Source organism: Hyperoodon ampullatus, assembly GCF_949752795.1.
Source record: "Hyperoodon ampullatus genome assembly, chromosome: X".
Classification (NCBI taxonomy): Eukaryota; Metazoa; Chordata; class Mammalia; order Artiodactyla; family Ziphiidae; genus Hyperoodon; species Hyperoodon ampullatus.
In genome coordinates, this window is record NC_136913.1 from 38,402,001 (window position 1) to 38,427,362 (window position 25,362).

At 38.0% G+C, this 25,362-nt stretch overlaps 1 protein-coding gene across 6 annotated transcripts in view; it reads right to left on the reverse strand.

The window, feature by feature from the left end:
* The window catches only part of CASK (calcium/calmodulin dependent serine protein kinase), a gene marked incomplete at both ends in the record, with an annotated part of 397,099 nt that overhangs the window by 64,491 nt on the left and 307,246 nt on the right, over positions 1 to 25,362 (reverse strand). For all 6 annotated transcript variants that reach the window (XM_079727526.1, XM_079727525.1, XM_079727522.1 and 3 more), the window contains 2 exons: positions 68 to 148; positions 3,046 to 3,123. In XM_079727526.1, the coding sequence (XP_079583652.1) occupies positions 68 to 148; positions 3,046 to 3,123 (159 nt within the window). The remainder of the gene's footprint in view (positions 1 to 67; positions 149 to 3,045; positions 3,124 to 25,362) is intronic.

Here is a 25,362-nt window from a genome sequence, read left to right on the forward strand (position 1 = left end):
TAAGGATTAGTAAAAACTTCTTTTGAAAGTGAGGTTTTATTTCTATGGAAGTTTAATTGTTACTTACCATGAAATGAGGTTGTGTTAAAATACGCTTTAGTTCCTTTGCATCGTTATTCTCAGGGTAACATGAAATTTCTTCCAGTACCTAAAAAATAAGGAAGATATTTAATAGTATAATGAGGATGCTAGATTTAGAAAATATAGAATTCTTTTAAATTAAAAATTATGAATGGATTTTTATGGCAGGCAAAATAATTATTTTGGAAAAAAATTCATCATTTTATTCAAAGGTTATTAATATATAAAAGAGCCACATTGGTGGTAATAGAAAATAAAACAAATTGCTGTAATAGTCTCTGCCTTCATTACCCAACTATAACTCAAAAGATTACTGAAAAATACAAAACACAATGACAAGTCTATAATACATATTTATTATAGGTATAAGCAACTTAATTAAACTTAATGGGAAAATATCTCTGCAAATCTTTTTCCAAACTCACCATCAAGATGAATCTGTAATAAAAGTTGGTAACAGCTTTCTTTTATATTAATAAAACTGTCAATTCCTTTCAGAAAGATTAAAATGACAAAGGCTCAAATAAAAACAATTTAAAAAAGAGAAAACACTTAAGTACTTTTCCTTGTAGCCTGAGAGAATCAATGTGATTCTCCACACTCATCTCCTCACATTCACCACATCTCGGCAATGGTTCCTAGAATTAATTGTCAGGGAATCCAAGAGAATAATTTAAAAATAAGACACACAATCAAAAACTTTTCTCTTTTCACTCACATTTTCTTCATGAATTAGTTGTTAACATTTTCTCTATATAGGTTTAAATGGTTGTTTTCAAATGAAATTGTTCTTAGAAAGTTATCCCTTACCACTAGGATGGAGTTTACCCATTTAAAATTTGATTATGTGACATGAGCCCAGGGGAAGGCCTCTGTTCCTTTTCAGAGTACACATACTACTACAGTTCCAAGTGTACATAGTTGGACTCAGAGTGGTTATACACATTGAACTCAATCCTAAAAGTTGAGCCAATCGAGGATTGCTTCAGCAGGATTGGATGTCAGGGGCACGCAAGTCCTCGCCTTTGAGAATCTTAATTCTGGCCAGGAAGGAATGTTTTGAGGTCACTTAGCCTAAGGCTTAGATCTCAGCCAGCTACTCAACCACCTCCTCAGAGAAGAACAAAGAAACAAACAAAAACTATAAGGTTTCCTTCTGATCTAAATGTACTCTTGGGCTTCCCTGGTGGCGCAGTGGTTGAGAGTCCGCCTGCTGATGCAGGGGAAACGGGTTCGTGCCCCGGTCTGGGAAGATCCCACATGCCGCGGAGCGGCTGGGCCCGTGAGCCATGGCCGCTGGGTCTGTGCGTCCGGAGCCTGTGCTCCGCAACGGGAGAGGCCACAACAGTGAGAGGCCCACATACCGCAAAAAAAAAAAAAAAAAAAAAAATGTACTCTTGTAAAACAACTATACCCCAATTAGAAAAATGTACTCTTAACAAGTGCTGGTTATGCTGTTAATTCATATTGTTTAATGATGATAAGCCAATTCTCCTTTGGTGTATTTTCTGCTTTGAGTTTCTAAACCAGTGAAACAAAAGATGAAACAATATACTCTCTCTGGTCCCCTGCTACTCTCCCAGCCTATGATTTTAAACACTGAGGTGTGGTCTCCTAATGCAGACAGAACCTCTCCTGACTGCTGCCCTGACCAGGTGGGCAGGCCTAGCGGTTTCCACAACCTTGCACTTGGTTCTCAGTGAATATATATATTCCAGTACGGTCTTGTGTTTAAAATCTGATAGGGAAGGAATTATGTCTTTCATATTCTTTCACTTAGTAATTTCACTTTATAAAATATTTTTCTGGGCTTTGCTGGTGGCTCAGTGGTTAAGAATCCATCTGCCAATGCAGGGAACACAGGTTCGAGCCCTAGGCCGGGAAGACCCCACATGCCGCGGAGCAACTAAGCCCGTGCGCTACAACTACTGAGCCTGCACTCTAGAGCCTGCAAGCCACAACTACTGAAGCCCGCAAGCCACAACTACTGAAGCTCATCTGCCTAGAGCCCATGCTCCGCAACAAGAGAAGCCACTGCAATGAGAAGCCCGCACACTGCAACGAAGAGTAGTCCCCGCTCACCACAACTAGAGAAAGCCCGCACAGCAACGAAGACCCAACACAGCCAAAAATAAATAAATGAATGAATAAAAATAAAAATACTTTTTCAAAGGAAAATATTTATTTGTATAAAGACTTTTATGACATCAAAAAGTGAAAAAAAACCCCACTAGGTATCTAACAGTGGAGCATTTATAATTCATTATAATTTAGTAACAGCAGAGAAAAATTATGCCATCATGAGAACTTATTTATGAAGACCTAGCAGAAACATGGAAAAATGCTTATTATATTAGGCTAGGTTAAAAGAAAGATATATTTTGATTGTAACTACATAAAAATTTATATGCAAATGGATAGTGATTAGAAAAGGATATGCAAAAATGAAAATTACTGTGTTAGGGTGATGGCATTATAGACGACTTTTTACTTTCCAAACTTTCTGCAGTGTGATGTTTCTATAATAAAAAAAGTTAAAATTTTGTGAAAGATGTACACTAACCAGTAATTTATAAAAATGACTTCTCTCTGAACTTAGTTGTTATAAACATTCAATTAACTTTCAAAAATTACCACCTTAAAAAAGCAACTCAAACTTGCATAGCATGTCGATTTCCACCAAGAGTGGTAAAATAACTTTTTCTTTTTTTAAAAAAACAGGAGTAAAATTGGTATGTTAACATGTTCAAGTTTACATACCAGAACTAGAAATCTAAGCAATGTTGCTGCCGAGATTTTTTTTTCTTTTCTGTATGTAAATGCTCAGTGATAAACTTAGAAACACTAAATCTGAGTATAATGGTCTAACTGTGACTTCAAGGAAACTGCCTCTTACTGTGCAGCAGAAATGTTTTCATACCAAGTATGACACCCAAATACACTGACAAAATATATATCGCTTACCTCTTTGGCTCTCTGTACTGCATCACTCGGAGGATTCCTGATTTGCGGTGAAGATTTTGTGTTAATTTTGTCATATAGCTAAAAGCAAAGGAGAAAATCCAATCAACATTCATAATTCTTTCATAAATTCAGAGCTTCATATTTATTATTTCACTAAACAATATTTTCCCCTTAAAAAGGCAGGCTGGGGCTTCCCTGGTGGCACAGTGGTTGAGAGTCCACCTGCCAATGCAGGGGACACGGGTTCGTGCCCCGGTCCGGGAAGATCCCACATGCCACGGAGCGGCTGGGCCCGTGAGCCTTGGCCGCTGAGCCTGCGTGTCCGGAGCCTGTGCTCCGCAACGGGAGAGGCCACAACAGTGAGAGGCCCGCGTATGGCAAAAAAAAAAAAAAACCCCAAAAAGGCAGGCTGATGATTTTAGTGGGATCTTCTTGTTAATGTCTTATTCATTCAAATGAAACTTGTTGGGATGAGTGCTACGCGTATCTTTTTAAAAATCACCAATATTTCAGTAATCACAGCATTTTTTCCCTCTGATAGAAGCAACATTTAATAAGATGAATACAGAGTAAAATGAAAGAATGCTTTCTGGCCAAGACACGTCTGAAGGAATTTTCACAGCAATCTAAATCTTGGGAAAGGGCAAACCCAACTCCTTCTAGGAAGGAATGCTCTCACGAAAGGTTTATACTTGTTTTACTAGGGCTGCTCATTAACAGTATCAGTGCTGGCATCCTTCAGCAAGAAATCAAGGACATAAACCTTTTTCCTTTTTAATTTGTAAATTCACAGAGTATGGGAAGAAGCTGAAAAGAATCTATACTTTAAAAACTCCTCAAATCTAAATGATCCAAAATTTAACTTTCTGAAGTAAATTCTTTAGAGAAAAATCTCTGTAGTGTAGAAGTGCAATTAAAGTATTAATTTCTACTTCAGACGAAACATCTCATTCAGCAGTCTGCTTTGAAAAGTGAAAAGTTTAAAATGGTCTTGGCTAGCCGGCCACTTCTATTTCCTAACTTCTCTAAAATAAGTGGGGGGTTTTGGGGGTTGGTTTTGGTTCTGTTCTTTTTTCCTTCCCTACTATGCACAGCAGTGCTAGTGGAGAGGTCACATACCATAATATTCTTCAGATTACAGTTACACTTGTTTATACTGATGCAGGATAAAGCTTTATGACTTGTAAATGTTTGGGCCACACCATACATAAAAATTCCTAATGATTAATAGGCAGACAGATAGACAAATAAATAAAGCATAATGATAGCAATGTGAAGATAGAGCACTGACCATTTTAAAATGGCGGCATTAAGAAAGTACTACTAAATTAGAGGTTAAATAAATAGTATAAGTAGGCTAGTAAAATACACTCTATTTAAAATATTATATTAACATTTAGGGAACTAGTGATATGTGGCTTGTTTATAAAAGTTTGCTCGAATCCCTGTAGAATACACATGGGCAGTCTCCATACTCTGAATGACTTCCAACTCTAAAGATTGTAAATTTTGAAATTTGGAACCACCAAATATATTTTTTCCATAGAAATAATGGTATATGCAGTGTAGGTTCCCAGACTAGTCTATAGAGATAAATGAAATACTGTACACATGCAATAAAAAGTAGGAGGGGGGAAAAACCCAACCCCCCAAAAGTAAGGAATCATAAGTTAAAAAAACACATTTAAAATACCTAACACTTAAAAAATAGATATAGCCATCACCTGACATGTCGTAATATTAATAATCAAACAAAATAAAAAACCTACATGGATAATTAAAAAGATTTTTAAAACTCTTAAATGCTGTTTGGGAAAAAGAAAGCAAATTTAATTTGAGGCTTTTCAAGTTGACGGCACTATCATTTATAATGTCTTTATAATGCCTAATTTCACCACAAAAAGTTTTGCCTTTTTCTTGAACAAGGACTATTACTAATGCTACTTTCAAAATTTTCAACCATGATTAGGATTAGTTTCTATTTAAACATTTAATAAATGCACATTAGTTTTAACTCACAAAGCAACAAAAATTCCAAGCTCCCAGAATTGCTCTCACTCTATCACTGGAGACCTTTTATTTTTGGCTTGGTCTTATGATGCCAAGTACGGTTCCCTAGGTCTTATATCAGTATGGTTTCTTGAGGACTTGTAGCAGAATCAGCTGGAGTAGTTACTTAAACGTATAGGTTTCTGGGCCCCACTGCAGATCTACTGAATCAGAATTTGAAATGGGGATCCAGAAATCTGTGCTTTAATAAACTCCTTAGATATTCGTAAATCTTATGCCCAGTACCAACTTTTGAGAATAGCTGTAGTAGTACAGATACTAACAACAATGATAATTGTTACTTTTATTGAGCACTTAGTAGATGCTAGTTACTAGTCAGAGTTCTTAATATATATTCTCTCATTTAGCCTCAGACAACCTTGTAATGTTGATATCCTTACTACTCCCACTTTACACATGAGGAAACTAAGGCAGAGAGTAGCAAAGTGAGAACCAATGTTCTAGCTTTACAACAACTTCACAGGTGGCATGCAGATAAGGCCCTGATCCAAGGAAAGTGCTCAGACCAAATTTCCCTCTGCTCCTTTGGTTTTGCCTGATCCAATTAATCACACATTCACCCAAAGTTCAGTGGAACTAGTGGTGGGATGAGGGGGAGGTGAGATGCTTAATATGAAAGGCAGATACAATAGGAAGGAATTAAATGAAGGGACCTTCTGCTTGAGGTGGGGACACTGGGCTCCGCCCCTCCAACTCCTAGGAAAGTGCAGGACTGGAGCAGTCAAGGCAGGCATTGGATAGAGTGGATGGTGTCCATGTGGTTAAGAATAGATGGTGAATTTCAACTGCCTGCTCATTAACCAAAAGAGTAATTAAGAACTGAGGCAGGAAGGGACAGGGAAGGGGCTTACTTTCACCATCAGTGGGAAGAAGTGACCCCTTGTTGATCCATCTAACCATCTAATATTTACTGAGGTCCTACCATGTACTAGGCAGTGGAATAGAATAGAAATTCACTGGGGTTATGGAGAGGAAAAAGATGATAGTTGCTATGCTCAAAGAAGTCACAAATTCCAAAGACATGTATAACCAAAGGCCCAGGAACATATGCCAGCTTGATCCCCCTGAGGACCTGAGAGTACCTTGGTCCCCAGCAATATCAACTAGGAAATATCTCAGTGAGCAGTCCCAAGTTGGGGACTATCTGGATGTGTATGCATGGCATTCCCCTGCCCCCTATTTCTGTGACTCTATCTTTGCCTTAGGGATTCAAAATATTTTAGGGATACCCATAACAATTACAAACTGTTTGAGAGATATGGCAAAGTATGTAAATAAAAAGTCATCAACAGAGGAAATTTTGAATGCAATGTAACGTTTAATTGTTTTAAAACAGTCGTCAGGAGTATGCAGCTTTTCAACTTCTCATTCTTATGGGTCATCTTCATATTCTGTGCTGCCTAGGAGATGCTATTCAGGACTCAAAGTTCAAATTCAGGTGCAGTTTTCCCAAGGTCTGGAGGCAAGTGAGAGGTGGTTGAGTTTTGAGAACAAAGGAAGGCTGCAGTTTCTCTTCCTTTATCACCCTTTATTGCCCGTCCCCCTTCTACCATATACAAAGAATTCTTAGAATGATGTGACTTTGGGACTTGGCCTGCTGTCTTGGACTTTCAGCTAAAGCCCAGAGCTAAGGCCAATAGGAAGTAAGTGGTCTGCTAGGAAGCTGCCAGACCATCCTTCCAGGACTTGCTGAAAGGTAGCTAAAATGGTCCTTCCATGCTCACCCTAGCACCCCATTCTGCCTATAGTGACAGATGCTTGGAATCTGTAGAATCTAAAGGACTGAGGCAAGGGAGCATTTGATTTTTCCTTCTCCTTCCTGTTGGGGAGGAAAGGAAAGGGAGTTGCTTCTTCCCTCATGCAAAGTGAAGGATGGTAGATGCTCCAAAAGACCCATGTACACAAACTAGAGGTGCCAGCAAGGAGAGCTCACTATCTCATGCTCTGCAGGGATGCTTGCTGAGTTGCAGCAATTTACAAGGTCCATCTTGGTGCACCCAGAAGAGCGCTGTGTGGGAGTCTTCGGAGTAGCTTGACATGTGGCGTTTGGGGTCTCAAGTGAAAAGAGCCTCTTTCCTGGTTGATGGCAGGGTGGGAGGCCAACAGCGGGGCAGCCCACACTTGGAGTGTATTTTATGGCAAGACTGTGTGTTTCCCATGAGTCAAGGAGCTGCCTGAGAACGTAATCTGGCTGGAGCCATCTTGGCGGAACCCTGACCAAGAGGGTTGTCTGCACAGAGCAAGGGGACCCAGGAGTGGCCGTGGGGTCACAGCTGAAGGCAGGAGCTGAGAGTGCTGCTGAGGCCAGCTGCAGAGTACATGATGATGCAGGAGCAACCCAGGACAGAGACAACATCTGGATACCTGCCACACCCCGGGCATTAACAGCCAAGAGGGCACTGGCAGCCTGAGGGACACGAGTACAGAACATGCTGTTTGAGTGGTTCTTTCTCTTTTCCATGATCAGACTCTTGAGTCCTTTGACATTCAGTAACAGCACGTAGCATGAGGCTGAGTACATAGTAGATGTTTAATAAATGTTTCTTAAAAAAATGAGTATTTAAATGGTGCACAGGAACTGTAAATAGATATATTTTTTAAAAATCAGAGTAATATAAAAATAAACAGAGTAGGAATACTTATTTCACCTTGTTTCTTTAGGAACCAGGTATCACAGTATCTTCTGTCCTGCTTGCACAGTTAAAAACTTTCCCTCAAAATTAAGAAATACAGTTTGACCACATTTAATTCTTTTTTTTGCTATGTTTCAAGTCTGACTTCAAAAAATTTTCAAGGTAAAAGAGATCTTAGATATCAACATGATTCAATTCCTCCACTTTAAGAAGGAGAGAGCTGATGACCAGTGACATGAAGGGATGCACTCAGGGTCCTGCAGCCAGAGTAGCAGGGACTAGACTGGCTTCCTGATGTGTGCTGTCCTTTCTCTCATACCAGAGTGCCTTGGTTTGTATTAGAATTCAGTAACATGGTCTCATGCCAGGGAGACACCTTCAGCAAATATTCGGGAAAAGAACTGTAGAAAATGCCATTTATAGGCTGTAGAGAAAAAAAGCAACTAAACGTTTCTTTTAAAAAAGAAATCAAAACGTTTACAGACAAGCAAAAGCTGAGAGAATTCAGCACCACCAAACCAGCTTTATAACAAATGCTAAAGGAACTTCTCTAGGCAAGAAACACAACAGAAGGAAAAGACCTACAATAACGAACCCAAAACAATTAAGAAAATGGGAATAGGAGCATACATATCGATAATTACCTTAAATGTAAATGGAATAAATGCTCCCACCAAAAGACACAGATTGGCTGAGTGGATACAAAAACAAGACCCATATATATGCTGTCTACAAGAGACCCACTTCAGACCTAGAGACACATACAGACTGAAAGTAAGGGGATGGAAAAAGATATTCCATGCAAATGGAAACCAAAAGAAAGCTGGAGTAGCAATTCTCATATCAGACAAAATAGACTTTAAAATAAAGACTACTAGAAGAGACAAAGAAGGACACTACATAATGATCAAGGGATCGATCCAAGAAGAAGATATAACAATTGTAAATATTTATGCACCAAACGTAGGAGCACCTCAATACATAAGGCAAATACTAACAGCCATAAAAGGAGAAATCGACAGTAACACAATCATAGTAGGGGACTTTAACACCCCACTTTCACCAATGGACAGATCATCCAAAATGAAAATAAATAAGGAAACACAAGCTTTAAATGATACATTAAACAAGATGGACTTAATTGATATTTATAGGACATTCCATCCAAAAACAACAGAATACACATTTTTCTCAAGTGCTCATGGAACATTCTCCAGGATAGATCATATCTTGGGTCACAAATCAAGCCCTGGTAAATTTAAGAAAATTGAAATTGTATCAACTATCTTTTCTGACCACAATGCTATGAGACTAGATATCAATTACAGGAAAAGAGCTGTAAAAAATACAAACACATGGAGGCTAAACAATACACTACTTAATAACGAAGTGATCACTGAAGAAATCAAAGAGGAAATTAAAAAATACCTAGAAACAAATGACAATGGAGACACGACGACCCAAAACCTATGGGATGCAGCAAAAGCAGTTCTAAGAGGGAAGTTTATAGCAATACAATCCCACCTTAAGAAACAGGAAACATCTCGAATAAACAACCTAACCTTGCACCTAAAGCAATTAGAGAAAGAAGAACAAAAACATCCCAAAGTTAGCAGAAGGAAAGAAATCATAAAAATCAGATCAGAAATAAATGAAAAAGAAATGAAGGAAACGATAGCAAAGATCCATAAAACTAAAAGCTGGTTCTTTGAGAAGATAAACAAAATTGATAAACCATTAGCCAGACTCATCAAGAAAAAAAGGGAGAAGACTCAAATCAATAGAATTAGAAATGAAAAAGGAGAAGTAACAACTGACACTGCAGAAATACAAAAGATCATGAGAGATTATTACAAGCAACTCTATGCCAATAAAATGGACAACCTGGAAGAAATGGACACATTCTTAGAAATGCACAACCTGCCAAGAATGAATCAGGAAGAAATAGAAAATATGAACAGACCAATCACAAGCACTGAAATTGAAACTGTGATAAAAAATCTTCCAACAAACAAAAGCCCAGGACCAGATGGCTTCACAGGCGAATTCTATCAAGCATTTAGAGAAGAGCTAACACCTATCCTTCTCAAACTCTTCCAAAATATAGCAGAGGGAGGAACACTCCCAAACTCATTCTACGAGGCCACCATCACCCTGATACCAAAACCAGACAAGGATGTCACAAAGAAAGAAAACTACAGGCCAATATCACTGATGAACATAGATGCAAAAATCCTCAACAAAATACTAGCAAACAGAATCCAACAGCACATTAAAAGGACCATACACCATGATCAAGTGGGGTTTATTCCAGGAATGCAGGGATTCTTCAATATACGCAAATCAATCAACGTGATACACCATATTAACAAATTGAAGGAGAAAAACCATATGATCATCTCAATAGATGCAGAGAAAGCTTTCGACAAAATTCAACACCCATTTATGATAAAAACCCTGCAGAAAGTAGGCATAGAGGGAACTTTCCTCAACATAATAAAGGCCATATATGACAAACCCACAGCCAGCATCGTGCTCAATGGTGAAAAACTGAAACCATTTCCACTGAAATCAGGAACAAGACAAGGTTGCCCACTCTCACCACTCTTATTCAACATAGTTTTGGAAGTTTTAGCCACAGCAATCAGAGAAGAAAAGGAAATAAAAGGAATCCAAATCGGAAAAGAAGAAGTAAAGCTGTCACTGTTTGCAGATGACATGATACTATACATAGAGAATCCTAAAGATGCTACCAGAAAACTACTAGAGCTAATCAATGAATTTGGTAAAGTGGCAGGATACAAAATTAATGCACAGAAATCTGTGGCATTCCTATATACTAATGATGAAAAATCTGAAAGTGAAATCAAGGAAACACTCCCATTTACCATTGCAACAAAAAGAATAAAATATCTAGGAATAAACCTACCTAAGGAGACAAAAGACCTGTATGCAGAAAATTATAAGACACTGATGAAAGAAATTAAAGATGATACAAATAGATGGAGAGATGTACCATGTTCTTGGATTGGAAGAATCAACATTGTGAAAATGACTCTACTACCCAAAGCAATCTACAGATTCAATGCAATCCCTATCAAACTACCACTGGCATTTTTCACAGAACTAGAACAAAAAATTTCACAATTTGTATGGAAACACAAAAGACCCCGAATAGCCAAAGCAATCTTGAGAACGAAAAATGGAGCTGGAGGAATCAGGCTCCCTGACTTCAGACTATACTACAAAGCTACAGTAATCAAGACAGTATGGTACTGGCACAAAAACAGAAAGATAGATCAATGGAACAGGATAGAAAGCCCAGAGATAAACCCACGGACATATGGTCACCTTATCTTTGATAAAGGAGGCAGGAATGTACAGTGGAGAAAGGACAGTCTCTTCAATAAGTGGTGCTGGGAAAACTGGATAGGGACATGTAAAAGTATGAGATTAGATCACTCCCTAACACCATACACAAAAATAAGCTCAAAATGGATTAAAGACCTAAATGTAAGGCCAGAAACTATCAAACTCTTAGAGGAAAACAGAGGCAGAACACTCTATGACATAAATCACAGCAAGATCCTTTTGGACCCACCTCCTAGAGAAATGGAAATAAAGACAAAAATAAACACATGGGACCTAATGAAACTTAAAAGCTTTTGCACAGCAAAGGAAACCATAAACAAGACCAAAAGACAACCCTCAGAATGGGAGAAAATATTTGCAAGTGGAGCAACTGACAAAGGATTAATCTCCAAAATTTATAAGCAGCTCATGCAGCTCAATAACAAAAAAACAAACAACCCAATCCAAAAATGGGCAGAAGACCTAAATAGACATTTCTCCACAGAAGATATACAGACTGCCAACAAACACATGAAAGGATGCTCAACATCTTTACTCATTAGAGAAATGCAAATCAAAACTACAATGAGATATCATCTTACACCAGTCAGAATGGCCATCATCAAAAAATCTAGAAACAATAAATGCTGGAGAGGGTGTGGAAAAAAGGGAACCCTCTTGCACTGCTGGTGGGAATGTGAATTGGTACAGCCACTATGGAGAACGGTATGGAGGTTCCTTAAAAAACTACAAATAGAACTACCATATGACCCAGCAATCCCACTACTGGGCATATACCCTGAGAAAACCATAATTCAAAAAGAGACATGTACCAAAATGTTCATAGCAGCCCTATTTACAATAGCCCGGAGATGGAAACAACCTAAGTGTCCATCATCGGATGAATGGGTAAAGAAGATGTGGCACATATATACAATGGAATATTACTCAGCCATAAAAAGAAATGAAATTGAGCTATTTGTAATGAGGTGGATGGACCTAGAGTCTGTCATACAGAGTGAAGTAAGTCAGAAAGAGAAAGACAAATACCGTATGCTGACACATATATATGGAATTTAAGAAAAAAAATGTCATGAAGAACATAGGGGTAAGACAGAAATAAAGACACAGACCTACTTGAGAATGGACTTGAGGATATGGGGAGGGGGAAGGGTAAGCTGTGACAAAGCGAAAGAGAGGCATGGATATATATACACTACCAAACGTAAGGTAGATAGATAGTGGGAAGCAGCCACAGAGCACAGGGAGATCAGCTGGGTGCTTTGTGACTGCCTGGAGGGGTGGGATGGGGAGGGTGGGAGGGAGGGAGATGCATGAGGGAAGGGATGTGGGAACAGATGTATATGTATGACTGATTCACTTTGTTATAAAGCAGAAACTAATAAATAAATAAATAAATAAATAAATAAATAAATAAATAAATAAATAAATAAATAAATAAATTTATTTTTGGCTGCATTGGGTCTCCATTGCTGTGCGTGGGCTTTTCTCTAGTTGTGGCGAGCGGGGGCTACTCCGTTGCGGTGTGCGGGCTTCTCATTGCAGTGGCTTCTCTTGTTGTGGAGCATGGGCTCTAGGCGCACGGTCTTCAGAAGTCATGGCACGCGGGCTGCAGTAGCTGTGGCTCGTGGGCTCAGTAATTGTGGCTCGTGGGCTCTAGAGTGCAGGCCTGGTAGTTGTGGCGCACGGGCTTAGTTGCTCCGCGGCATGTGGGATCTTCCCGGACCAGGGCTCGATCCCGTGTCCCCTGCATTGGCAGGCGGATTCTTAACCACTGTGCCACCAGAGAAGTCCCTAAATGTGATTTGAAAGACACTAGGCAATCAACTACAAGCCTTGCCCTATTAAAGAATGTTAGAATCCTAATCCTTGCCTGGCCAGATGATAAACATTTCAGGCTTTGTGGGCCATATGGACTCTGTCACAACCACTCAACCTTGCTATGTATGTGAAGGCAGCCATTAATAGTCCATAAATGAATGGGCATGGCTGGGTTCCAATAAAACTTTATTTACAAAAGCAAGTAGCTGGCTGGATTTGACCTGACAGCTGTAGTTGCCAACACTTGCTCTAGAAGCTCAAATTCAAGGCGAACTGAAATGACAAAATATATTTCCGTTTGTTGTTTGCTTTCCTGCCATCTGAAGATTTCAAGTGTATTTGTAAAGCTGAGGTGTAGAGGGTGAGGCAGAGGGAGGGAAGACTGTTAATAAATTATTCCTGGAGAGAAAACAAGAATGACTGTATTACTGTTTGTTTTCTCTTTCTAATGAAATTATAGTTACCCAAGTTCAGCACTTTTTATTAAAACACACACACACACACACAGCCCAAGGCAAAATGAGGAAATGTGAACAGCTGCAAGGGGAACAGACTCTTTCATGCTGTCTCACTCACAGACTCTGCTCACTGCCAGTCTCTGGCGCTGGGTCAGATATGACCCCACACGGCTACATGGACATGCTTCACCTTTCTGTCTTAAGGAGTAGAAAAGCACAGTTCTGTTAAAAGGCCACATTCTATATTTGGGATGGGTTGTTTTAAATAAGGCAGAATAAAGTTGGTGGTAATATTAAACTGAACTCTCCTGAGATTGTACTTTCAAACATAAGTTAACAAGTTAATGTCATTTTTTATTTACATTCAAAACACTAAATCAAGTTTCTTTCTTTTTTTTTTTTTTTACCATACTCCACGGTACCTCACTTTCTTCTGATTTTTATCCTCAAATAGAAATCTTTGTTTTGCTCATAGTTTATATGCAGCACTTAGCGATATTAACATTTAAAACGGAGTGGTTGGTGGAGAACCTATAAAATTACTATCACCGGGTTATGTGTCCCACTAACTTTCTAGCACAGAGAAAACCAAATCTAAGGACCAGAATGTACTTAGTTGAGAAAGATGATAACTTTTGCAACTAGGCTACAGACATGAGCCAAATAATGAATGGGTTTGTAGAGCTGCTGGGAACACAGAAGTATATTAGCAACCATCATCTTACCACCTAAATCAAAGATACCAAAGAAGCTCCCTGCTGGAAAAGAATTAAAGTTTTCAAGAGTCAAATATTTAGCTGCAAATTATGTAATGAAATGTGTCTGTGATCCTAGTAAAAGATAATAACAGTGTTCACAAGTTTATATTGCACAACAATAATGGGAATTGAAATGACTTGCTCTGGAAACATAGACTATCGTATTAAGAATTTCCTTACAGTTGCTGTGAAGAAGCTGGGTGATTAGGAACAAAGTTCCAGTATCACATCTTTTCAGTGAACCCAGCAGATCAGCTATTGATATCAAATAGTATTTTAAAAAATACATTTGAAATCTGGAAAAATGTTAGGGAAAGGTGATTTAATACTAAAATATAAAGAACTGATATTCAACTACTGCACTGGAGCCAGTTTTCTGAAGCTAGAGATCAGAGAAAATCTTCTGAGATCTAAAAATCTATCTTTCCTGCTCAAGTTTATATATAAACTTACTGTCTTTAGGTTAAAAATATAGAAATGCCCTTTCAACAATCTTTAGTGTCATTAAACATGACATAGTCACAAAATGAAAAGACAACCTACTGAATGGGATAAAATATTTGCAAATGATATGACTGATAAGGGGCTAATATTTAACATTTATAAATAGCTCACACAATTCAACATCAAAAGCAAACAAACAAACAAACAAAAACACAACTCAATTAAAAAATGGGCAGAAGAGTGCTTCCCTGGTGGCACAGTGGTTGAGAGTCCGCCTGCCGATGCAGAGGACACGGTGCAGAGGACACAGGTTCATGCCCCGGTCCGGGAAGATCCCACATGCCGCGGAGCGGCTGGGCCCATGAGCCATGGCCGCTGAGCCTGCGCGTCCGGAGCCTGTGCTCCGCAACGGGAGAGGCCACAACAGTGAGAGGCCCGTGTACCGCTAAAAAAAAAAAAAAAAAAAGGGCAGAAGAACTGAATAGACGTTTCATTTTCCAAAGAGGAAATGCAGATGACCAACGGGCACACTAAAAGATACTCAGAATCACTAATCATCAGGGAAATGCAAATAAAAAACATAATGAGGTATCACCTCACACCTGTCAGAATGGCTGTCATCAAATAAGAAATAACAAGTGTTGGTGAGGATGTGGAGAAAAGGGAACCCTCATATACCGTTGGTGGGGATGTAAATTGGTGCAGCCACTGTGGAAAACAGTATGGAGGTTTCTCAAAAAACTAAAAATACAACTACCATATGACATGACCCAACAATTCCATTCCTGGGTATATATCTAAAAAAAACAAAAACACTAATTGGAAAAGCTACATGCACCCCAATATTCATAGCAGCAACATGGATGGAAATGGAGGGCATTATGCTAAGTGAAATAAGTCAGAGAAAGACAAATACTGTATGATATCACTTATAGGTGAAATCTAAAAAATAAAACAGGGGCTTCCCAGGTGGCACAGTGGTTAAGAATCCGCCTGCAAATGCAGGGGACACGGGTTCAAGCCCTGGTCTGGGAAGATCCCACATGCTGCGGAGCAACTAAGCCTGTGCACCACAACTACTGAGCCTGCGCTCTAGAGCCCGCGAGCCACAACTACTGAAGCCTGCGCGCCTAGAGCCCGTGCTCCGCAACAAGAGAAGCCACCAATGAGAAGTGCACGCACTGCAATGAAGAGTAGACCCCACTCGCCGCAACTAGAGAAAGCCCGCAGGCAGCAACAAAGACCCGACGCAGCCAAAAATAAATAAATAAATAAAAATAAAATAAGAAGTAAAACAAACTAGTGAATATAACAAAAAAGAAATAGACACACAGATATAGAGGACAAACTGGTGATTACCAGTGGGGAGAGGGAAGGGGGGAGGGGCAATATATGGGAAGATGATTAAGAGGTACAAATTATTAGGTTTAAAATAAGCTATAAGGATATATTGTACAACACAGGGAATATAGGCAGTACTTTATAATAACTATGGAGTATAACCTTTAAAAATTGTGAATCACTAATTGTATACCTATAACATATAATATTATATGGCAACTATACTTCCATTAAAAAAAATGACATACTCCAAACTTGGAAAAGAGCAGTATACTTAACAGTGGTTTAAAGATTGTGTGATGGGAAACATTAAGTGTGAAAGAAACACACCACAAAATTTAAAATGGCATTTTTAAATATTTAAGGAACTGCAATTAAACTTTGGGAAGAACTTATATAACCTGTCCATCTTACAAATCTAAGAACGATTATGCACCATGGGGATATTATGATTTAGAAAAAGAAATTAAATCACCTAAGGCATCATTCTCTTACAGGATAAAAAATGCCTATTCTATCAGCACTAAAAATTGTTTTGCCTAAACATTTATATTCTGTAAAATTTCTAAAAATCAATTCAATTAAAATAATTGAAGAAAGCACTCAAACATTAGTCATGCAGATGACTCTCCATCTGAATGGAGATAATGTACTCCATTCATTTGAAGAGTGTACTTTCATTATTTGTACATTGTTCTTCACAATTTGTACTATGTGCTAACTTTCCCTCTAAAAGTCCAGAAAACAGGGAAATAGCTAAATTTTATAAATCTTAAACCAAATTTGTTTCTCACCTAAAAAAGAAGTATATCAAATTCACAAATCTAGTGATGATAATAAAGTAGCAGGAGTCTCAACTTGGAATTTAGATTTTTCCTAGAGAAAGGTTCAGGGCTGCTACCAATACTATGGCCCAGTTCATGCTGGGTAACGCAAGTTAGAAATGGATATCCAATGGACTGTATACTGTACTTAGTGGCCAGTAAGAATGTTGCTGGAAGCCGTTGGGTTAGATGTCCCAGGAAAGCTTTAACCTAAGAGTATAGCAATGAAATGCTAGCTTAGATCAAGTTTTAGAAAATCATGATGGGGTATATATATCCTTTCAAGTCTTAAGAAGGGGCTCAGCTGGCCTAAATCCATTATGAAAGTTTTATTCTGAGGGCAAATAGGAAATTAAAAACCAGTGTATCTGGGCCATTTTAAGATTTCCTGAAAGGGTTGCAAAATATGTTGGATCTTGACAGCAAAAGTTACCCTAAGGAGGCCCTTGTTTGGTTTAGGCTTTACTTCTCTGTGTACAGAGCTGCTTTTGTTTCAATCCCATTATAACATAGCTCTTACAGGGATTTATTTTTGAATCCAAGAAATTAAGACCTGCTTGACCTCCTAGTTCAATCTAAAAAGACTGTCGGTGGCCTAACAACATAGGCCACTGTGCTGGATTTCTGGTCAGTTGGCAGCTCTTTCTGAGAAACTCAAACACTGGCCTCAGATGAGCTGACTTGACTGTTCTCTAGGCCTTTTTCAGTTGGCAAATAACTCTAAAATGAAGCCTTGTAAGAAACAAATCATAATGCCTATTCTTTTTTTTTTTTTTTTTTTTGCGGTATGTGGGCCTCTCACTGTTGTGGCCTCTCCCGTCGCGGAGCGCAGGCTCCGGACGCGCAGGCTCCGGACGCGCAGGCTCAGCGACCATGGCTCATGGGCCCAGCCGCTCCACGGCATGTGGGATCTTCCCGGATCGGGGCACGAACCCGCGTCCCCTGCATCGGCAGGCGGACTCTCATCCACTGCGCCACCAGGGAAGCCCCATAATGCCTATTCTTGAGCAAGCAAAAGAAAGCATGAGGAAAAACAACCAGTTAGATGATACAGGCAGGCTTTATTTTGCTTTTAATTAAATGTTATGAAATAGGGCACATTTGATTACTAGATCTAAGAGTTTGCCCAAGTGTGAGAAATTTCACTATAATATAAATTTCTTTTCCATTTAAAAAAACCACTACAAATTTTAAAAAGTGTTAAAACCTCATTTCCTAAGGTGCTCTTCTGAAGCATCTACATTAATAGTTAAATAATATTTACAGTAAATGAATATCCTATTATTAATTTGCCACTTTAAAAGAAAACATTTACATTAGGTGTGTCATATGATATGCAATTACTGAGGCAATTCAATAAGTTTTGACTTAGGGTATGAATTATTTTGTATAAACAAACACCAAGCATTTGTACAAGTAGCTGTAGCAAAGCTACAAGCATTTCTACAAGTAGCAAAAATGAATTTCTGTTGTGGAAATTTAAGAGAACAAAAAAGACAGTTTGGCAGAAGTGGTTTTATGAACTAATGTTTGAAGGACCACAAAGAGAAGAAAGCAACTATGTTCTTGGATGTGAATGCTACAAGCCAACCCCATCAAACATTCTTCAACTGAGCATATCACATTCCTTTCTGGGGGGAACCCCCCCTTTCCTTGAGAATAGCATGAAGAAGAATCAGAGCTTGCTGCACTTGGAAGGCTTTTTGAACATTCCTCTGCCTTCCGGTAAAGTTGACTATGGTGCTATAAAAAGAGAAGGGCACTCAGTGTGAAACACTGGTACTGGGGACAAGCTGATTCTTGGTATTTTAGAGTAAACTCCAATCACTGTTTTAAGAAGTAATTCACCTGAACAAATAAGGGAATGAGAGGGACTGCTGTAGTTAATAATAGTTTCAGTGAAAATCACACATTCCTTTCACAAAGATATATATCATAGGAGACCAGATAGAGCAATTGCCTGGGGATGAAACTAAGGCTGAATTCCCTACTACTGGATAGTTTTATTTGGAGAATTTGGCTTTTCCTAGTATATAACTGTCTACCATAAAACACTGATATTGGATGAATGGATAAACAAAATGTGGTACATATATAAGATGGATTATTTTTCAGTCTTTAAAAGGAAGGAAATTCTGATACATACTACAACATGGATGAACCTTTGAGGACATTATGTTAGGTGAAATAAGCTAGTCACAAAAGAACAAATAAGGTATGATTCCACTTATATGAGGAACCTACAATTGTCAAATTCCTTGAGACAGAAAGTAGAATGGTGGCTGCCAGGGGCTATGGAGAGGAGGAAATGGTGAGTTGCTGTTTAGTGGGTGCAGTTTCAGCTGGGGAAGCTGAAAAAAGTTCTGGAGATGGATGGTGGTGATGGTAGCACAACAACGTGAATGTACTTAATTCCACCAAATGGTACACTTAAAAATGCTTAAAGTGGTATATTTTATGTTATGTATATTTTACCACAGTAAAGAGACCAAAAAAGTGGAAATTATGTCACATAAAATCTGCCACGAAGGTGTGAATTTGGGGAAATGACTATGCATTTGAATATAGAAGAAATGAACTAAAAGAATAAACTAAAACATGTTGCTTTGCGAAGATGCCCCCTCCCTTACTGAAAAATACGTACAATTATGTAATTCATAATGTTTTTAAACAAAAAAAAGACAATTTGGACTTCTTTCACAAGTCACAACCACATATTGGTTAATAAAACAGTTCTTGGGAGAGAAAAACAAATTTAGCATTTTAAAGTCAATGAACTTTAAAATGCTAAATTTTAAAGGTAAATTCTTAGCAATAAAGCTAAATGTTGAGATGGGGAAATCAGTGTAATGATGCTGTGAAATCTACTGGGATGATCCCTTCAGTGGGCTTTGGGCACTGCAGAGAGTAGGCAGCTTGGCTTTGCTAGATTGGTGTTAGGACACAGGGACAATGCCAGGAGACACTGGAAACTGCTGTCATAGTGTCATACAAATGATATTTTGGGATGATCCACAGTATACTATAACTCATAGCACATGGAAGAAACTTCCAACAGTGCTTTACCTTAAAATAATGCAAAAAGGGTAAAATAAATTTTTAAAAATAAAAATACATTACTTCTCATTTTTTAACTTTTAAAAGCTTTACTGAGTATCATTTATAAACTGTACATTCTGCACATTGTAAGTGTACAGCTTGATGACTTTCAGTAAATTCATACAGTTGTACAACCATCTCCTCAATACAGTTTTAGGATATTTTCTTCATCCTCAAGCGTTCTCTTGTGTTGTATCTTAGAACGCTTTGCTTAACCCAAGGTAATGAAGATTTACTCCTTATATTTTTTTCTAAAAATTTTACAGTTTTAAGCTTACAATTTCCATCTTGTGGAAATCTTTGTGTAATGGTGTGAGGTAAGGGTCTAAGTTTATTTCTTTGCATATGGATAACCAATTGTTCCTGCACCACGTTTAAAAAAAGCACTATCCCCTCCCCACTGAATTGCCCTGGCACCTTTGTTGAAAATCAGCTGGCCATGAATGAGGGTTTATTTCTGAATGCTATGATCCTTATGTCTATCCTTACATCAATACCATACTATTTTCATTACTGTAGCTTTATAACAAGCTTTGAAGTCAGTTCTCTAGCTTTGTTCTTTTTACAAAATTGTTTATGGCATTTCCATATAAATTGTAGGATCAGACTGTCAACTTCTATTTAAAAAATTCTGCTGGGATGCTAATAAGGACTGTATTGAATCTATAGCTCAATATGAAGAAAATTTCCATCCTAACAATATTGAATCCTCCAATCCAACATTTTATGTCTCTCCATTTATTCAGATCTTCCTTACCTTCTTTCAGCAACAGTTGTACTTTTCAATGTATGAGTCCTATACTTCTTTTGTTTAATTAGCTAAGTATTTTATCCTTTTCAATGGTATTGTGAATATTTTTAAAATTTTATTTTCACATTATTCGTTGCTTATATATAAAAATACAGTTAATTTCTGTATGTTGATCTGGTATCCTGCAATCTTGCTAAACTTGCCTATTAGTTCTAGTATATTTTTTTGTAGTGTCCTTAGGATTTTTTACATGCAAGACTATATCTCTGTGAGAATATGGTTTCACTTCTTCTTTTCCAATCTGCATGCCTTGAATTTCTTTTTCTTGCTTTACTGCACTGGCCAGAACCTCCATAACAATGTTGAATAGAAGTGGTAACAGTGGACAATCCTTGCTTTGTTTCTAGTTATAATACTTTTCTATTGCTGCGTAACAAATGACCATATTCTTAGTAGCTTATTTTTTTCCTTTAAGTTTATTGATATTTACATTAAGAATGAAGAAAAACTACTTTGAAGATATTTAGGACATATAATATTTCTAGCTCTCTTTATTTCAGGAATTTTGTTTCATGTGATACTTTCCTATTGACACTAATACTTCGATACTCTGATGGAAACAGACATGGGAGTTTTTGCCCATCCAGTTAGAAACAGTGGAATGAGAGACCCCCATATCCAAAGCAAGCTTCAGGGTACTTCAATCTCCAGCCCCAGGAGGCAGGTAGCACAAGGGCCACCACCACTGCCCTACTACCCAGATGGTTTCATATTTGCTGAAGTTCACTCTTTAAGACTACATGGTCAACAGATGCAGAGAAAGCTTCTGACAAAATTCAACACTGATTTATGATAAAAACCCTCCAGAAAGTAGGCATAGAGGGAACTTTCCTCAACATAATAAAGGCCATATATGACAAACCCACAGCCAACATCGGCCTCAATGGTGAAAAACTGAAACCATTTCCACTAAGATCAGGAACAAGACAAGGTTGCCCACTCTCGCCACTCTTATTCAACATAGTTTTGGAAGTTTTAGCCACAGCAATCAGAGAAGAAAAAGAAATAAAAGGAATCCAAATCAGAAAAGAAGAAGTAAAGCTGTCACCGTTTGCAGATGACATGATACTATACATAGAGAATCCTAAAGGTGCTACCAGAAAACTACTAGAGCTAATCAATGAATTTGGTAAAGTAGCAGGATACAAAATTAATGCACAGAAATCTCTGGCATTCCTATACACTAATGATGAAAAATCTGAAAGTGAAATTAAGAAAACACTCTCATTTACCATTGCAACAAAAAGAATAAAATATCTAGGAATAAACCTATCTAAGGAGACAAAAGACCTGTATGCAGAAAATTATAAGACACTGATGAAAGAAATTAAAGATGATACAAATAGATAGAGAGATATGCCATGTTCTTGGATTGGAAGAATCAACATTGTGAAAATGACTCTACTACCCAAAGCAATCTACAGATACAGTGCAATCCCTATCAAACTACCACTGGCATTTTTCACAGAACTAGAACAAAAAATTTCACAATTTGTATGGAAACACAAAAGACCCCGAATAGCCAAAGCAATCTTGAGAACGAAAAATGGAGCTGGAGGAATCAGGCTCCCTGACTTCAGATTATACTACAAAGCTACAGTAATCAAGACAGTACAATACCTGCACAAAAACAGAAATATAGGTCAATGGAACAGGATAGAAAGCCCAGAGATAAACCCACGCACCTATGGTCACCTTATCTTTGATAAAGGAGGCAAGAATATACAGTGGAGAAAAGACAGCCTCTTCAATAAGTGGTGCTCGGAAAACTGGACAGGTACATGTAAAAGTATGAAATTAGAATACTCCCTAACATCATATACAAACATAAACTCAAAATGGATTAAAGACCTAAATGTAAGGCCAGACACTATCAAACTCTTAGAGGAAAACATAGGCAGAATACTCTATGACATAAATCATAGCAAGATCCTTTTTGACCCAGCTCCTAGAGAAATGGAAATAAAAACAAAAATAAACAAATGGGACCTAATGAAACTTCAAAGCTTTTGCACAGCAAAGGAAACCATAAACAAGACGAAAAGACAACCCTCAGAATGGGAGAAATTATTTGCAAATGAAACAACTGACAAAGGATTAATCTCCAAAATTTATAAGCAGCTCATGCAGCTCAATAGCAAAAAAACAAACAACCCAATCCCAAAATGGGCAGAAGACCTAAACAGACATTTCTCCAAAGAAGATATACAGATTGCCAACAAACACATGAAAGAAGGCTCAACATCATTAATCATTAGAGAAATGCAAATCAAAACTACAATGAGATATCATCTCACACAGGTCAGAATGGCCATCATCAAAAAATCTAGAAACAATAAATGCTGGAGAGGGTGTGGAGAAAAGGGAACCCTCTTGCACTGTTGGTGGGAATGTAAATTGATACATCCACTATGGAGAACAGTATGGAGGTTCCTTTAAAAACTAAAAATAGAACTACCATACGACCCAGAAATCCCACTACTGGGCATATACCCTGAGAAAACCATAATTCAAAAAGAGTCATGTACCAAAATGTTCATTGCAGCTCTATTTACAATAGCCCAGAGATGGAAACAACCTAAGTGTCCATCATCAGATGAATGGATAAAGAAGATGTGGCACATATATACAATGGACTATTACTCAGCCATAAAAAGAAACGAAATTGAGCTATTTGTAATGAGGTGGATAGACCTAGAGTCTGTCATACAGAGTGAAGTAAGTCAGAAAGAGAAAGACAAATACCATATGCTAACACATATATATGGAATTTAAGAAAAAAAAATGTCATGAAGAGCCTAGGGGTAAGACAGGAATAAAGACAGACCTACTAGAGAATGGACTTGAGGATATGGGGAGCAGGAAGGGTAAGCTGTGACAAAGCAAGAGAGAGGCATGGACATATATACACTACCAAATGTAATATAGATAGCTAGTGGGAAGCAGCCACATAGCACAGGGAGATCAGCTCGGTGTTTTGTGACCATCTAGAGGGGTGGGATATGGAGGGTGGGAGGGAGGGAGACGCAAGAGGGAAGAGATATGGGAACATATGTATATGTATAACTGATTCACTTTGTTATAAAGCAGAAACTAACACACCATTGTAAAGCAATTATACTCCAATAAAGATGTAAAAAAAATAGATTTCTCTACATGGCAGCCATTTGAACACTTCACTGATCACATTATTGAAATGTAGCCTGTTAACTCTGAAACAAGAGCTTAATGAGACATATATAAGGGCTGTAGATCATGAGGGCATTATTTCATTCATGACAATTAAGCTTTCATTGAAGGATGGCTCAGTTTGGATCTTCAGAACCAAATGCATCCCAACACTGCCCAGGGTTGGCCTTATAGTCAGTCATTTCAGGAGAGTTTTGGGCTTCACATGTAGTGTTTGTCTGCAAAATTCTGTAGACACGGTGTCTTTTTATTGGGCACACTCATTTCCAGCCCACCAAATCCTTTTCAAATCGAGATGCATTGACAGGGCACATACTGATACTACAGACACTTCTTTAAGTGTAATTAATAAAAATTACAAAGGAATATAAATATAATTAATAAAAATCCAAAGGAACTTTAAACATGTTTTTCCTCACTAAAATCTGTGAATCTCTTCTGAAGTTGTAACAATGCCTACCCAAGAATGCAGCAGTTATTCAAAATAATTATTTTCAGTGAGGTCTGGCAGCCTGGCTCAGTTCCAAAGTCCAGTCTGTGTGTGAATATCTGCCCCTCCTTGTAGAAACTAGCAATGTTCTTGCATTTCCCCTGCAGTCTCAAGCTTGGTATGCTCAGATACCTTGTTACATTAAGTTAAGAAAAACCCAACTTTGAAAACTAATTTGGGCTACTCTTAGCCTTTAAATGACAAGAAGTCCTTGATCTAAAGGCCAGTAAATCTTAGCAATGACAACCACTGACTGCACTGAAATAAACCAAATCTCCATGCTCTGCTGCAGCTTCTTTCAAATATCCCACTTACTAGTTCTAGTAAAGGCTGTGACTTCTGCAGAAAATTCACAATTGTCAAAACTTTCTGCATCTGGGACTTCCCTGGTAGTCCAGTGGTTAAGACTCTGCAATTCCACTGCAGAGGGCGCGAGTTCGAACCCTGGTTGGGGAACTCCCGCATGCCGTGTTGTGGCGCGGCCAAAAAAACAAACAAAACAAAAAAAACCTTTCTGCATCATATGAAACAATGATAAAGAAGAACAGATATTTAAATAGCCAATGAAAAGAGGTCAAACTCTAATTCAAATAACACATTAACAATAACAATGATGACAATGAAGTAGGAGAAAATGGAATGTTAGGAGCTATCCACAAAACAGAAGGAATTTCAAGGGCTTTTTGGTGTCCAAGGAAAGTAACAAGTTACTTGAAATAAACTTAATCTGAAATGTCTTCAAATTACTTAGGAGAAATTACACTAAAGAGAAAACCCATTTCCTTATCTTCCTGAGCACATTTTTTATCTTTACTGAAGTATAATTGACAAATACAATTGTAATATATTTAAAGTGTACAACATGATGATTTGATAAATGTATACATTGTGAAAGGATTCTCACAATCAAGTTAATTAACACATCCATCACTTCACGTATCTATCTTTTTTTTTGATGAGAATACTTAAGTTCTATTCTCTTAGCAAATTTCAATTGTAAAATTCAG